The sequence below is a fragment of the Fusarium keratoplasticum genome, chromosome 1 (genome assembly GCF_025433545.1).
Source record: "Fusarium keratoplasticum isolate Fu6.1 chromosome 1, whole genome shotgun sequence".
Taxonomy (NCBI): domain Eukaryota; kingdom Fungi; phylum Ascomycota; class Sordariomycetes; order Hypocreales; family Nectriaceae; genus Fusarium; species Fusarium keratoplasticum.
In genome coordinates, this window is record NC_070529.1 from 2,310,162 (window position 1) to 2,322,560 (window position 12,399).

A 12,399-nucleotide genomic window follows, 5' to 3' on the forward strand; every position below is an offset into this window, starting at 1 on the left:
AGCTATGATGGTGCTTGTATTTGACCATCTTTTAAAGAGTCAGAAAGGACTAGATAGATAGGGCGCATCACCACAATATCTCGCCACCACAGCCAGTCCGCCTGCGTCTCCTCCCCGTCGCTTATCCTTAATAGGGAATGCCGTTGGTCAGGAGCTGGAACTGGTCGTAGATACCCGTGCTGTAGCTGGAGTAGCTCGTCTTGATGAGGTGCTTCATAAAGTTTGCCGCATCTCGCTCGCTCTTGTCCAGCACGAAGCGCTCCCGGAAGTGCTTGACGCTCTCAGGGCGGAAGCACGGCAGTCCGCTGTCCATCATGAGCCAGACGATCTGGCTGAGCTTCTCGCAGTACTGCCGACTGGCCAGGAAGGCCTTGACGCAGAGCTCCTCAAAGGCCTTGAAGCTCTGGTGGTCCATGGAGCCGCCCATGACCGCCACCATCTCGGTGGTGAGCTTAAATGGGGCGCGCTCAAACTTGATGCCGCCAGGAGCAATGTCAAAGCAGAAGCCAAAGTCGATGTGCAGGATGTGCCCGGCGTCGTCGATCATGATGTTGCCGTTGTGACGGTCCTTGAACTGGAGGAGGTACGAGATGACCGAGTAGGCCGCCATCGACTTGACAAAGTTGCTGCGGGCCCGCTGGAACCGGAGCGAGTTCTCGTTGCCGTACTTGGAGATGAAGTAGTCGTACAGACCGTTGACGGCCTCACGACCGAGCATGTCTCGCGAGATGGAGTTTGGCAGCACATCAATGACACCGCAGCCAGGGGCTGTGGCCGTGACTCGGTAGGGGAAGACATAGACGTCGAGGCCGACATCGTGGAAGATGCCTCGGAACGCCGCAATCATCTGGAGAGCCAACACGTCCTGTCGACAGTCATCACCGACCTTGAAGATGGCAGACTGCCACACTTCAACCGTCTGCTCGGGGGTCTCGTGGTCCTCTCCGTCCTGCTCCTCCATCATCTCGTCCACCTCTGTCGCGCCGCCCTTGTTCTTCTTGATGCGGAACGTCGCCATGTAGGGCGCCTTGGCGTGACTCTGCAGGGGTTTACCCGACTTGCGGTCGATACCAATGACCACGCCGTCGGGGTTACTGGGCAGATAGACGCCGACCTCGACCTTGATCTTGCGCAGCTCCTCCTCGATCTTCTGCTTCTTCTCAGGCTTGGATCGCTTGATATAAGGCTTGAGCTTGCCCGAGATATCAGTCACCTCGTCAAAGAAGGCAAACTCTCGCTCATAAAAGTCTCGGTCCTCAGCCGCAAAGCTGTCAACCATCTTGCCCATGACCGTGTCCAGAGTTGGCTTGATCTCATCTGGGATCTGAGCATCATCATCCTTGTACGAGTTGGCCTTCATGTTCCAGATGATCTGATGGGCAAACAGCTGAGAGAACTGGGCGGTTTCGAGAATGTATCGCTGGACGTAGCCTAGGGCATCATATCGAAGCGACTGGACAATCTGGGGGACGTAGAAGAAAGTGACATCTACCGAGTGGCTTTCAAGAGCACGCATAGCGTACTGGATAGTGAAAGGATGGTCCTCGTAGGCCGGCAAGAACATGGTAACGGCTGTGACAGGGTTCACGGGCTCCCAGTACAGAAGATACTATCAGAGTTAGTTGGCATATGCGTTAACAAAATGATGACAATGTTTAAAACATACCTTAAGGTGCTGCAGGGCAACATCTTCGGGGAGGAGTCCTCCAAAGATTAGGTGCAGAGCTTCAGGCTCAGAGACGGCCTTCTCCGGCATAGTAAGAAGAAGGAACCTGATATCACGCTGAAGGCGAGGGGATGGAAACCTAGCCGCCAACTCAAGCGCAATAGCAGGATCCTGCCACCAGGCCGTTCGCACAAGAGGCATAAGCGCAGCCTCTGTCGCCGCCTTGTTAGCTGCCGGAGCCAATGACTGGCCTGCCGCCGTGTTGAGAGGGTTGACCCAGACGGCCAGACGAGACTGCTCGTTCCTGACCAACAGATCAAGTAGCTGCTCCTTGGCCTGGAGTGACTTGGTGTTGCCAGCAGCCGGAGCGCTAATGAAAGAGACCTGCTGCAAAGCCGTGAGGACATCCGAGAGGAGTCGGATCTCCGTCTTCATCTGCAGGATATTGCTTCCAAACGACCATTTTGGCGCATATTTGAACCAGGCCAGGCCAGCCGACAAGAGTCTTTCCTTGAGTCTCCATTGCGCACCCGGTTTGAGAGTGTTGCTAGTTCGCAGAACTCGGAGACCAAACAGGACGATGGAAAATCGAATCTCTCGGGCCATGGGGTGGGTTGCAGACTGCTTGATGGCATCGAGCGTAAGATCAAGCATTCTCAGGAACACTCTCTGGATGTCAGGGCTTCCATGCCTCGTAGCGTTGAAGTGACTGGCAAAGAACTGAAGCAGTCGAACATGAGGTGAGAGAATGTCATGCACCAGCTGCTTCTTCTTTGCCAGCGCATCCAGCTCGCTAGGCGCGAACTCCTCCTTCAAGAAGAAGGGGTCGATATGGTTCAAAGTTGGGCTGAACAAGCCAACCTTTCTGGCGAGGGTAAACTCCCATTGTTGAGCGATCTCGTTCAAAAGCTTCGGTTCCAGTCTTGGGTTTTCGTTCATCACACCAAGCCATAGAGAAACGCCCAGCTTGATAGACTGCTTCGTGAACAGAGCGAACGGGATGCTCACGAGGTAATGAGCAATGGCAGCCTCATCCTTCTCGGTGCGACACAGCAGAGCTGCTGCCCTCCGAAGGATGTCTCGGACCTCGGTGATGGCAGCACTCTTCTTGCTCAGGATTCTAGCCTCAATATGAGCAAGCGCAGTGGTTGCGTTGGCGCTCTCCTTGACCGATGACTGCACGAATGACAAGCGGCGGTTATGATTCATGAAGCTGATCAGCTCTGTGCCGCGATCTGGAAGGGTCTCGCCGTATCGGTACTCTTGACGAGTTGTGTACTGTGCCACAAAGTCCGATGCCGTGTTGATGCTCGAGTTACCGATCTTGTCCATCGACTGCAGTCGGTTGTCCGTCGAAGGGATGATAGAGCCAAGTTCAAGAGCAAACGATCGCCCAAGAGAAACATGACCATAGGCTCCCTCGTCGCTGAATTCGGAGAGATAGGTCTGCAGAAGCCCCTTGACGTCGAGAGGAGCCAGGTTGATGGCAGCGTTGACCCAAACCTTGGCTTTGCGGTTGAGAACATCCACCGTCCACCTTCGGAAATCGTAGTCATCTGAGAGTTGGACAGTCACACCCCCAAGCTCAGATTCAAAGATGGACCGAGGGTCATACAGATCCGTCTCTGCCTCCAGGCAGCTGGACCACATGAGAGAAAGGAGCTCCAGTAAAGCAAACAGAGACGATCTGTGGCAAAGAGCCGCAGGGATCTCATGAAGAATCCGGTCTGCACAGGCAAATGCGGCTTGCTGGACTCGCTCAATGCGATGGCAGCAGCTGCAAAAGATGGTCGCAAGCTGCTCAGCGGCGTACTGAGCAGAGAAGGTCGCCTCGCCTCCTGCCAGAGTCTTGTCAATGTATCTGTCAACAACGGCAGCACCAACACCCTCCATGGCACTGCTGACGTCGCCCTTTGACATGCTTGGCTCCAAGAAATAAGACACGACCTTGGTGCAGTCGCCCGAGTCGGCGCGGAGGTATTCCATGAGGTACGCAGCCTGCAAGAAGATGACTTTGCGGTAACTCAGGCTCTTAATCTCGTTGGCCTTGCTAGGAACGAGGTCGCTCAGAAGCTTCTTCTGCAACGACTCCCGGTCGTTGCTAAAGCCTCGTCGCAGAACGGTATTGAGTTCAATGTCACTTTCAACCTGCTCGCCTCGTTGATCCGCGACAAGGGGTGGGGAGTGGATGGAAATGATCCTCAACTCATTGAGATACTGCTTGCCACGGTCTGTGTTGGTGGTGAATCCATGGACCACAATGTTGAACCAGGCATCTCGAAGCAGAGAGTAGGTCTCGTCATCAGTAACAGGCTCAGAAGCAAAGTCGTTGCTGGCCATGAAGGTTGCCAGGGGGTGCAGAAGCTCAGCAATCTCCTTGGCAGCCATCTGCACATCAGACTCCTTGGCGTGGCTGGTTGAGTGAGCATCACCGAGTCCAATGATGCTGTCTAGCAGGTGCTCCAAGTAGATATCAAAGAGCTGAGAGTCACGCCGGAGGTTGGCAGAGATGAAGGTGCGAGCGTTCCTCACCTACGGTTGTTAGCAATTTGATGTCAACAGAACAGATCATACTTACGGCTTCCAGGAGGAACAGCTGGTTCTCCACGACGCCAGTATGGCAAAGTCTGGTGAACAACTTAAGTAGAGAGCGGAACTCAAGCTGCCCACCCTCCAAGGCCAAAGCAGCTGCTCCGCTGATGATTCGAGCATCTACACCAGTGTTCACCTTCTCGAGCTTCTGTTGGAGCATGGACTGAGCAAGGGCAGTAATTTTCTCGTCTTTGAAGGCAGCAGCGATTCCGCAGATGGTCTGCACAACGTTGCCAGAGACAACCGCAGTTTCCTCCTCGCCATACATCTGGAGAGAAATAGAGCTGCCGATCGACTGACGGTTGGTATAAATAGGGTTGAGGGCTCCATCGCTGGCTGTTCCATCCACTTGGCCATTGGTGAATGCCTGCTCAGAACCAGGGCTGAGCACATTTCCCAAGGTGTAGAGGGTGCTGATGACAGCATCCTTGGAAAGCATCTTGAGCACGTATGCCAGGCTGTTGGAGGCAATCTTGACGATCTCCCTTTGAGGGGCATCCTGAACAATGAATCGTGGCAGGATTCGGCTCACGTTTGATGAGAAAGTTGGAGAGATCTGGCAGATCAAAGCCAAGCAGCGCAGCGCGACTGAGGCCAGAGTCGGGTCAGCCATCTGCACAGAGTCATCCAGGGTCTCTTGAAGCCAGGTCATGAGGATCTCCGAGTCAGCGGCCTCTTCATTCAAGAGGGCACAGTTGAAATAGGCGATGAGAGCGGCAGCCTTGACAGCATAAGCCAGGCTCTGTTGGTCAGGCGATCCCATACGGATGAAGTCGGCACCAGCTTCGATATACTGGATCTCTTCAATGGCAAAGCTGGCATAGGCCTCGACAGTTCGGAAGTCGGCCTCATGGGCTTGTGCGTCTGGGCGCAACTTGTCGCCCCTCGAGATGTAAATGTCCAGAATATGCTTCTTACGCAGAGCACGGGGGTCCTCGGACATCAGCGAGGTGCTTGCGACAACCAGCCATGCGAAGCTTCGGTGCAGAAGCATGGCTCCCAGGGGTCGTCCGGACGACGCATACTGACGCAGATATCTCTTCCATTCCTTAACCTCGCGATCCTGGCTATGGCAGTTACGGATAGTTGAGAGGGCCGTTTCGACTGCGACAAGGAAGGGTTCTGAAAGAAGCTCTCTGATCTTCTGGATCAGAGCAAGTCGACCTCCAGCCCTCCAGAAATCTGCCTGGGCGGCCGCGGCATCGAGGAATCCAAGCAGCGCAACAGCAATTGTTGCAGTTCGAATCGCGTCCTCGAGGTGGGGGTTGTCAGGGTCTCCAGCTTGGGGAGACAGAATACTCTCGGTAGCTCGTCTGCAAGAGTTCACAAATGCCCAGATCTTATCGGCGACGTTCTCCTGGAGCTCATCGTAGTTGATGCCAAGCGCCAACAGAGCCCCTGTCACATGGAAAGCGAGTGCTTCGGTCGGAGACGGATCGATCTTTCGGAAAAAGGGCGACGGAACGAAAACCTGGATGTGCGCTTCGAGTATGTACGGGAACAGTTGGTAGGAGAGCCTCTGCGCGCTCTGGCTGGACTTGATCTTTGGCGCCGTCTTACACAATGCGATCAAGACCTCGAACTCGCGGATAGACTACAATACAAGGGTTAGCTTCCGACACAGTAGCTCAAAATCTATGACAAACCCACCATAGGAACCCGTCCTAGCGAGCTCTTGTTCTGGTAGCCATTGACATAGTCCTTGCTCTTGGATCCTGCATGGCATGCCCTACAAAGCCGGTCAAGGTCGGATCGGTCGAACGACGTCGTGGAGCTAGTCGCAGACAGCGAAGCTATCTTCTGCAGCGCCTTGGAGCGGATATCGGCCGTCATGCTGGGCGTGTGAGCGGCGCGACGACCGCAGATGAAATCAAGACAAATACTGAAGCTTGAAGCAACAATGTCAACAAATTCGTTTCCCAAATTGGAGGCTGGACGCACCCACGATTGAAATGACGAACTGCGTGTTAGGAGGTGAACCCCTGTCGTGCCAGCTTAGTCATCTTGAGCTACCCCAGCTCCAAGCATCGGCAAGGCTGCAAGCTTGACGCGTGCGTCGTTGACCACCTCAGCTAAGGCCCAAGGCAGTATCAACCACCAAACATCAACCACCGAATCCGATCCCATCGACCCTGCGCATCGCGGAATTTCCTACTTTTCGACCTCTCCATATCCTCCAAGACAGAACCGCAATCATGGCTGCCATGTTCAGCCAGAACCCCCTCATGAACGGGCCCAACTACTCCTTCTCTGATGCTCCCAAGACCAACAACGGCGAGTTTCGAGAACATCGATTCAACCCGTATGTCGCCCTCTGCCCGAATGTTTGAGCTCCTATCTGACACTGCAATAGCTACACCGACAATGGCGGCTCGACCCTCGCCATCTCTGGCGCCGACTTCACCATCATGGCCGGCGACACCCGCCACACCAGCGGATACAGCATCAACTCTCGCATGTCCCCCAAGGTCTTCAAGATCGGCGGCACCACAGCTTCCCAGGACGATGCCACACTAGTTCTCTCAGTTGTCGGCTTCGCCGCCGACGGCGAGGCCCTCCGCGACCACCTCGACACCATCTGCAAGATCTACCGTTACCGCCACGGCAAGCCCATGACGGTCAACGCCTGCGCCAAGCGCCTCTCCACAGTGCTCTACCAGAAGCGATTCTTCCCTTACTACTCGCATGCGATGCTCGGCGGTCTGGACGAGGAGGGCAAGGGTGCCGTGTATTCCTATGACCCCGTCGGCAGCTACGAGCGGGAGCAGTGCCGAGCGGGCGGTGCTGCGGGCAGTCTGATCATGCCCTTCCTGGACAACCAGGTCAACTTCAAGAACCAGTACATCCCCGGCAGCGGAGAGGGCCACGAGCTCAAGGAGCGGGAGCGACGTCCCCTGACACGGGCCGAGGTCGAGACCCTGATCAAGGATGCCTTCGACGGTGCGGTGGAGCGTCACATCGAGGTCGGCGACAACCTCCAAATGGTCATCATCACCAGAGACGGTATTGAGGAGACGTTCTTGCCCTTGAAGAAGGATTAGACGGTGTTGGGGGGTGTTTGAGCACGATGTATAACACGAATTTCTTAGACGCCAGGGAATCAACGAGCCTTTTCCAGCATATGATTATCTGTTCCGCCATGTCTGACGCTAGGTGCGCATTCTTGTGCCACTTACACTTGTTTAAACAGTTCCTGTGTCGTGAAGAAATAGGCCGGGAGTTGATACCAGTCTTGATCCGCTTACTGACCGACCTAGACGAAGGCTTCAGCACAAGCCATGTGTCAGATTTTATGAATACAAGGTTGGTAGCTATGCTATGTAGGTTCAAGATCAATCCAGCGCACAATTCACCTTTATGCAATGTCCGTTTCCGAGCCCAGGGTCCAGGGTTGTCCCTGGTGCACTGTAACCGGGTGTTGGTTCTCTCGTTTCCAGCCTCCATCTCTGCGGAGAGAACACGCCCAGCGCGAAGGATCGTCAAGATGAGTCTTGTCGCTTAAATCGCTTAGCCTACACATGCAGGGACTGGCCGGTGAGGGTAAATCTACCTTCCTATAGACATTCAATAGCCACTAGAACGGGCGTCAAACTGGCTGTTAATGCTCACCTACCTATCTACAACAATGACTGCTTTTAGGATAGATAAGAACTATCTATTATGTAGTGTGACTTGACGTACTGAGATTCTCTCGTTCGTGCTCTTCTACCTCTGTCTCTATTCCCGTTCCCCTCGTCATCTTCCAGTCGTCAACCGCCGTTCTGGTGTTGGAAGACACTCAATAAACACAACCCATCAACACCTGCACATCGCCCAATCCGTACCAATAGTGTCAACGACAGCAAGTGATTTGGTCAGAAGATTCAGAGATCATGGGTCAAATGGTCAAAGGGAATTCAAGGGTAGATGGCCCCATCGGTTGAGGATGGTAACATTGGAAAACCTCATGTCTCACTCCCATGAGTGTCACAATACCCAATGTCGATCCTTGGGCAGCCAATGTTATCAGGCAACGGATACAATCCCTCCCGGTCGGTAGGCATTTCGGTAGTTGTATTCCAAGACCGCATCTAGACTCTTCTGGAACGTCTCCATAGCACCACAAGCGCGGCAAATGGCAACACCACCTTCATTCAAGACAATCTCTCAGCGCACGTCTCGCTGTTTTCAGCTCTCTTTGCACTCGTCTTTCCTAAGAGCCAAGGAGCATGGCTACGGGACCAACATTCATTGAAGCTCGATGATCGGTGATCCATGATACACGGCTCGACTAGAGCCATCGGAAGGTTCAATGTCTTGTTAACTGACGTCGACATCGGCTCATAATGGCCTAGAACGCATTCTACATAATAGCCCCGGAGGGTCGGGAGCACAGCGTGGCCGGAGCCGAAGCTCCCTGTGAGAGATGTGCGGCCCGCGATGCCCATCTCTCTTCCGGACCAACCGCGGATTTGGGCCAGCACCAACCGTCTGCGCCATAACTTAATGAATGCCGTACTCCGGATCCCACTCCAGATTCTGTGAGGCTCGTAGATCCCTAAGATTCTGCTGAACGCAAAGTGGTAAGGCCAGAGTTATAAGGCGATCTAGCCCATCATTGGTAGCGCTTGAAGTCTGAGGTCCCTTCAAGATCTTCGGGATGGCCACTTTCCGATGCATGCCATTCTCCAAGATACTGGCTACGAATACTGTATGGTCAGCTCGTCAGAAAAAGTGCTTTGTATTGTACTGTAGCATCATGGCCTACCCTATCAGACCACGGCATCCATCACCTTGAGCCATGTATCCAACGGCCATACACCGCCCCGACGATATTCAACACACCCATGAATCTAGCATATGCCTGAGCTTATCGGTCGCTCCTCTGCCAGGCGCTATTTCGGCTTTCCGGGGCCCCAAACTCATACCATCCTTGCTTTGAATCGGTATTGGTGCTTGAGAAATGACTTCGGACATGATATTCCAGTGCTAATATGAAGAATCATGCAGCAGCCATCACATTTGGCTTGGACTAGCATATGCAGTACATGTTTCCCAGAGTTTGGTTTGTGGGCAGTTTGTCTGCCCTGCAGAAATCCCCTCCTCCTCCTGCTCATCAGACATGGTGGTTGGCACAAGAGGAGGGAAGCGCGGGCGGTCAACGGCACACTCTCCCTCTCCCTTACTGTAGTATCGTCACAGCTGTCATCTTCCAGACATCTGTGCATATTCAGCCTCTCATCCAGGAGATTGAACACGTTACATTCGGGTTCGGCGTGCATCAGCAGTTCAAGCACCATGCCCGTTTGTAGTGTAAACTCCGTCGTCCGACCGCTAGGCTCCAACGGCAGACATTGCCAGACAGGGAGAAACGCAACGATACAGGAGGAAACCAACTGCTGCAGCTTATCCCAGCGCTTACTCGTCCATGTTGAATGCGAGCTCAAACACACAACGGCTCGCTCGAACACGCCCCTTGGCTAACCGAGCCGTCGAGCTCGACAAGACATTTGCCACCATTTTGAAGAAAGACAATGCTGATTCACAGAGACGGGCTAGTATGCCAAGCCAGTGCGGACGGAGTCGAAAGTCGTCTAGGGCCGACACGCATGTCAGGCCCGGATCGCCTGCAACGTTATGATGAGGCAGCCAGGGCTTGAGAAGGTGCCACAACCAATCAACCGGGACAAAGAACCCGTGGCAGGTAATGTTAAAAGCAGGGAGGTATCGACATGTTCCCACTCGAGGCCATGAACGTCTCCGAGTTGCTTCGATTCGTCCTTGTCTCTAGGCGGTCCACGTCTCCAACCCGCCAACCAAGCCTGTACAGTACAGTGCTTTCCACAACCCGGATCCTGGAATACTCCGTCAGTAATAAGTTAATAATGGGGAGCCTTGATAAATGATCGGCGAATCCTTGTGACCCTGACGTGACGGGGAGCTCGGAAGCTTGGCTTTGACCTGAACCACCAAAATCGCAATGCCTCAACAGTGATGGAGTCAACGTAAACACTTGGCTCGACGGCAGATGCCACTTTGCGGGAGCTGCCATGCCCTAACCAGAAACTGATCAGTAAGCACTTGAATTGCTTGCATAACCTAGACATTTGGGTTGAATTTCGCCACCCATTAGGCGTCAAACATGTGATGAAAAGTAAAGGCCAGGAAGCTCCGTTTTGGTGAACGGTTCGTGACATCTTTCGCAGGGCTGAAAACGGACCAGAAACATGGCCGAGGCGGAGTGTAGCAACACGTTCTAATTCTAGAAACAAAGGCCAGCAAGCGTAACGCCATTCGCCACTTTGTTAAAGCTGCCGAGTTGCTTAAATAACCAAAGCCCTGGGATGAATGCTGTACTGGGGTTGGCTGGAGCTCTGTGTAATGACGACGGCCGAATGTCATGATCAAGGACGCACCCCGGCAGCTCTTGAGATTCGCATTGCATTGGCTCCGGGGGTTTCGGGCCCTCAAGCCTCAAAGGGGCCACTGCGGCTTACACGTCGGCCCCCAGTTAGATGGCCGACGATCTTGACGACGTTTCCCTCATAAGCCACACGGACCCTTGCTGAAGAGCCTGTGTCGTGGCCAATGCAACAGTGTTTTTTGCCATCGCCGAAGGCGCCTCTGAGCCAAGGAAGCGCAGCGCATCGTCGTCATGTCGTCATTCCTGCTTGTGCGACGGGTGAAAGATAGGCGTGACGGGGCCTGAAACGGTGACGATCGGCGGTAAAGGTCTAGACCCCTGTTGACAGCAGGGTGGCGAGAGCGCCAGACAAGGAGGTGACCCTCTATCTAGGTATCCAATGGCTTGGAATCAGGGTCATCACTGTGCCACAACCTTTGCACTTCCCACACTCAACTCTGGTGCCGACCTTGGGCGCTGCCTCGTCGTGTGCAATTGACCACTTTTTGGCGATCCATCCGGGAGATTTGGCAATCAAAAGTGGCCGCGCAATTCAAACCCTAGGTATCTGTGTTATGAACCAGCCCGGAGCTTTTCGTCCGGCCCAGATTAGATGGGCGTTTCATTGGCCTGGTGGCGTCTCAGGGACCCTTCAAGGGTCCAAAAGGCACAGCTCGCGGTAGGGCACGCCCATGTCGTTAGTCCAGATATAGCAGTCGTACGACAGGGACCCGAGTGCGGTGGCCGACAATTGGGACGGGAGCGTACATGGGAGCTTGAAGGACAAGGACAAGCTGCGGCAGAGCTCTGTAACACGGTAGTGCGTGCCTGCGTAACTGCGTCAGAGATGACTGGCTTTGGTGACGGACACGAGAGATTCTGGGGTTCGACCGGGATGGAGATGCGAGCGAACGCGGTCGAGACAGCATCGTGAAGTGGGAGAATCCCATTGTCGATCATCCGGTCGGGGCATGACCCAAATAGACCCCAGAACAGCCCAAGGGTTGCCCAAGTCGTGATGACGGGGCAAGGGCCTCCAATGAGACGTTAGTGTAGCGGGAGGCTTATGGCCCGGGCGCATTGACTAGCAAGAGACGGTGGGCTGGTGGGTATTGACGGGCAGGTAAACGGGATAGATCGACCTTGTCGAGGGTTGATGGGACGTCTGGTTGCTGCCTGTGGAACGCCGTTCAGAGATGCAGAACAAGGGCTCCAGGATTGAAGTGGCTCTCCTAGGCAAACGGCGGCTCTCTAGTTGTCAGCTGGACGGCGCCCGTTGCATCGCAGGGCGACCAACGCCATCAGCGCAACGACACGAGGCTTGTCGATCTTGCCAACTAGGACTCAGCAGCCGCGCAGACATCGAGGTGCCTGGCCCACGGTCAGTGCCGTGGCCACGGGCCAAGGAAGAGGCTCTGAAGCACTTGGGCTGGATGGGTCGGGTACCTGGGAGGAGGGGAGTGACCGAATGGACGGGTTAGCAGGATCAGGAGAATGCGGGCGTGGAATTTGGGACCCAAGGTCATGGACCGGGCTGGACCCTCCAGAAGTGGTCCGAAGCCCCGTTGAGATGGTCCAACCTCCAGACCGAGGTCTGCGAGATGCACCAGTGGCAGAACGCCGGGGCAGGGTGGTAGCAAGCGCCGCATTGGCCGGGGTGGTTCTTCTACCTAGTCGAGCACCTGCTGTGGCCATCATCGAATGGGGGAGGGCGGACATTGTTCCATGCTGCCCGACTCGTCCGTCGACGGCACAGCGA

At 54.6% G+C, this 12,399-nt stretch overlaps 1 protein-coding gene and 1 pseudogene across 2 annotated transcripts, besides 1 other annotated feature; one reads left to right on the plus strand and one right to left on the minus strand.

Moving 5' to 3' along the window:
• Positions 1-127: 127 nt before the first annotated feature.
• NCS57_00067800 (1-phosphatidylinositol 4-kinase) lies at positions 128-6,091 on the minus strand (the record flags this gene model as incomplete). The annotated part of the gene is made up of 4 exons (XM_053050761.1): positions 128-1,609; positions 1,667-4,198; positions 4,245-5,852; positions 5,909-6,091. The coding sequence occupies 4 exons, from the start codon at positions 6,089-6,091 to the stop codon at positions 128-130; spliced, it is 5,805 nt and encodes a 1,934-aa protein (XP_052919276.1).
• A 239-nt stretch (positions 6,092-6,330) lies between these two features.
• NCS57_00067900 lies at positions 6,331-7,299 on the plus strand (annotated as a pseudogene). Its single transcript has 2 exons — positions 6,331-6,560; positions 6,612-7,299.
• Positions 6,331-7,299: a sequence feature.
• Positions 7,300-12,399: the final 5,100 nt, after the last annotated feature.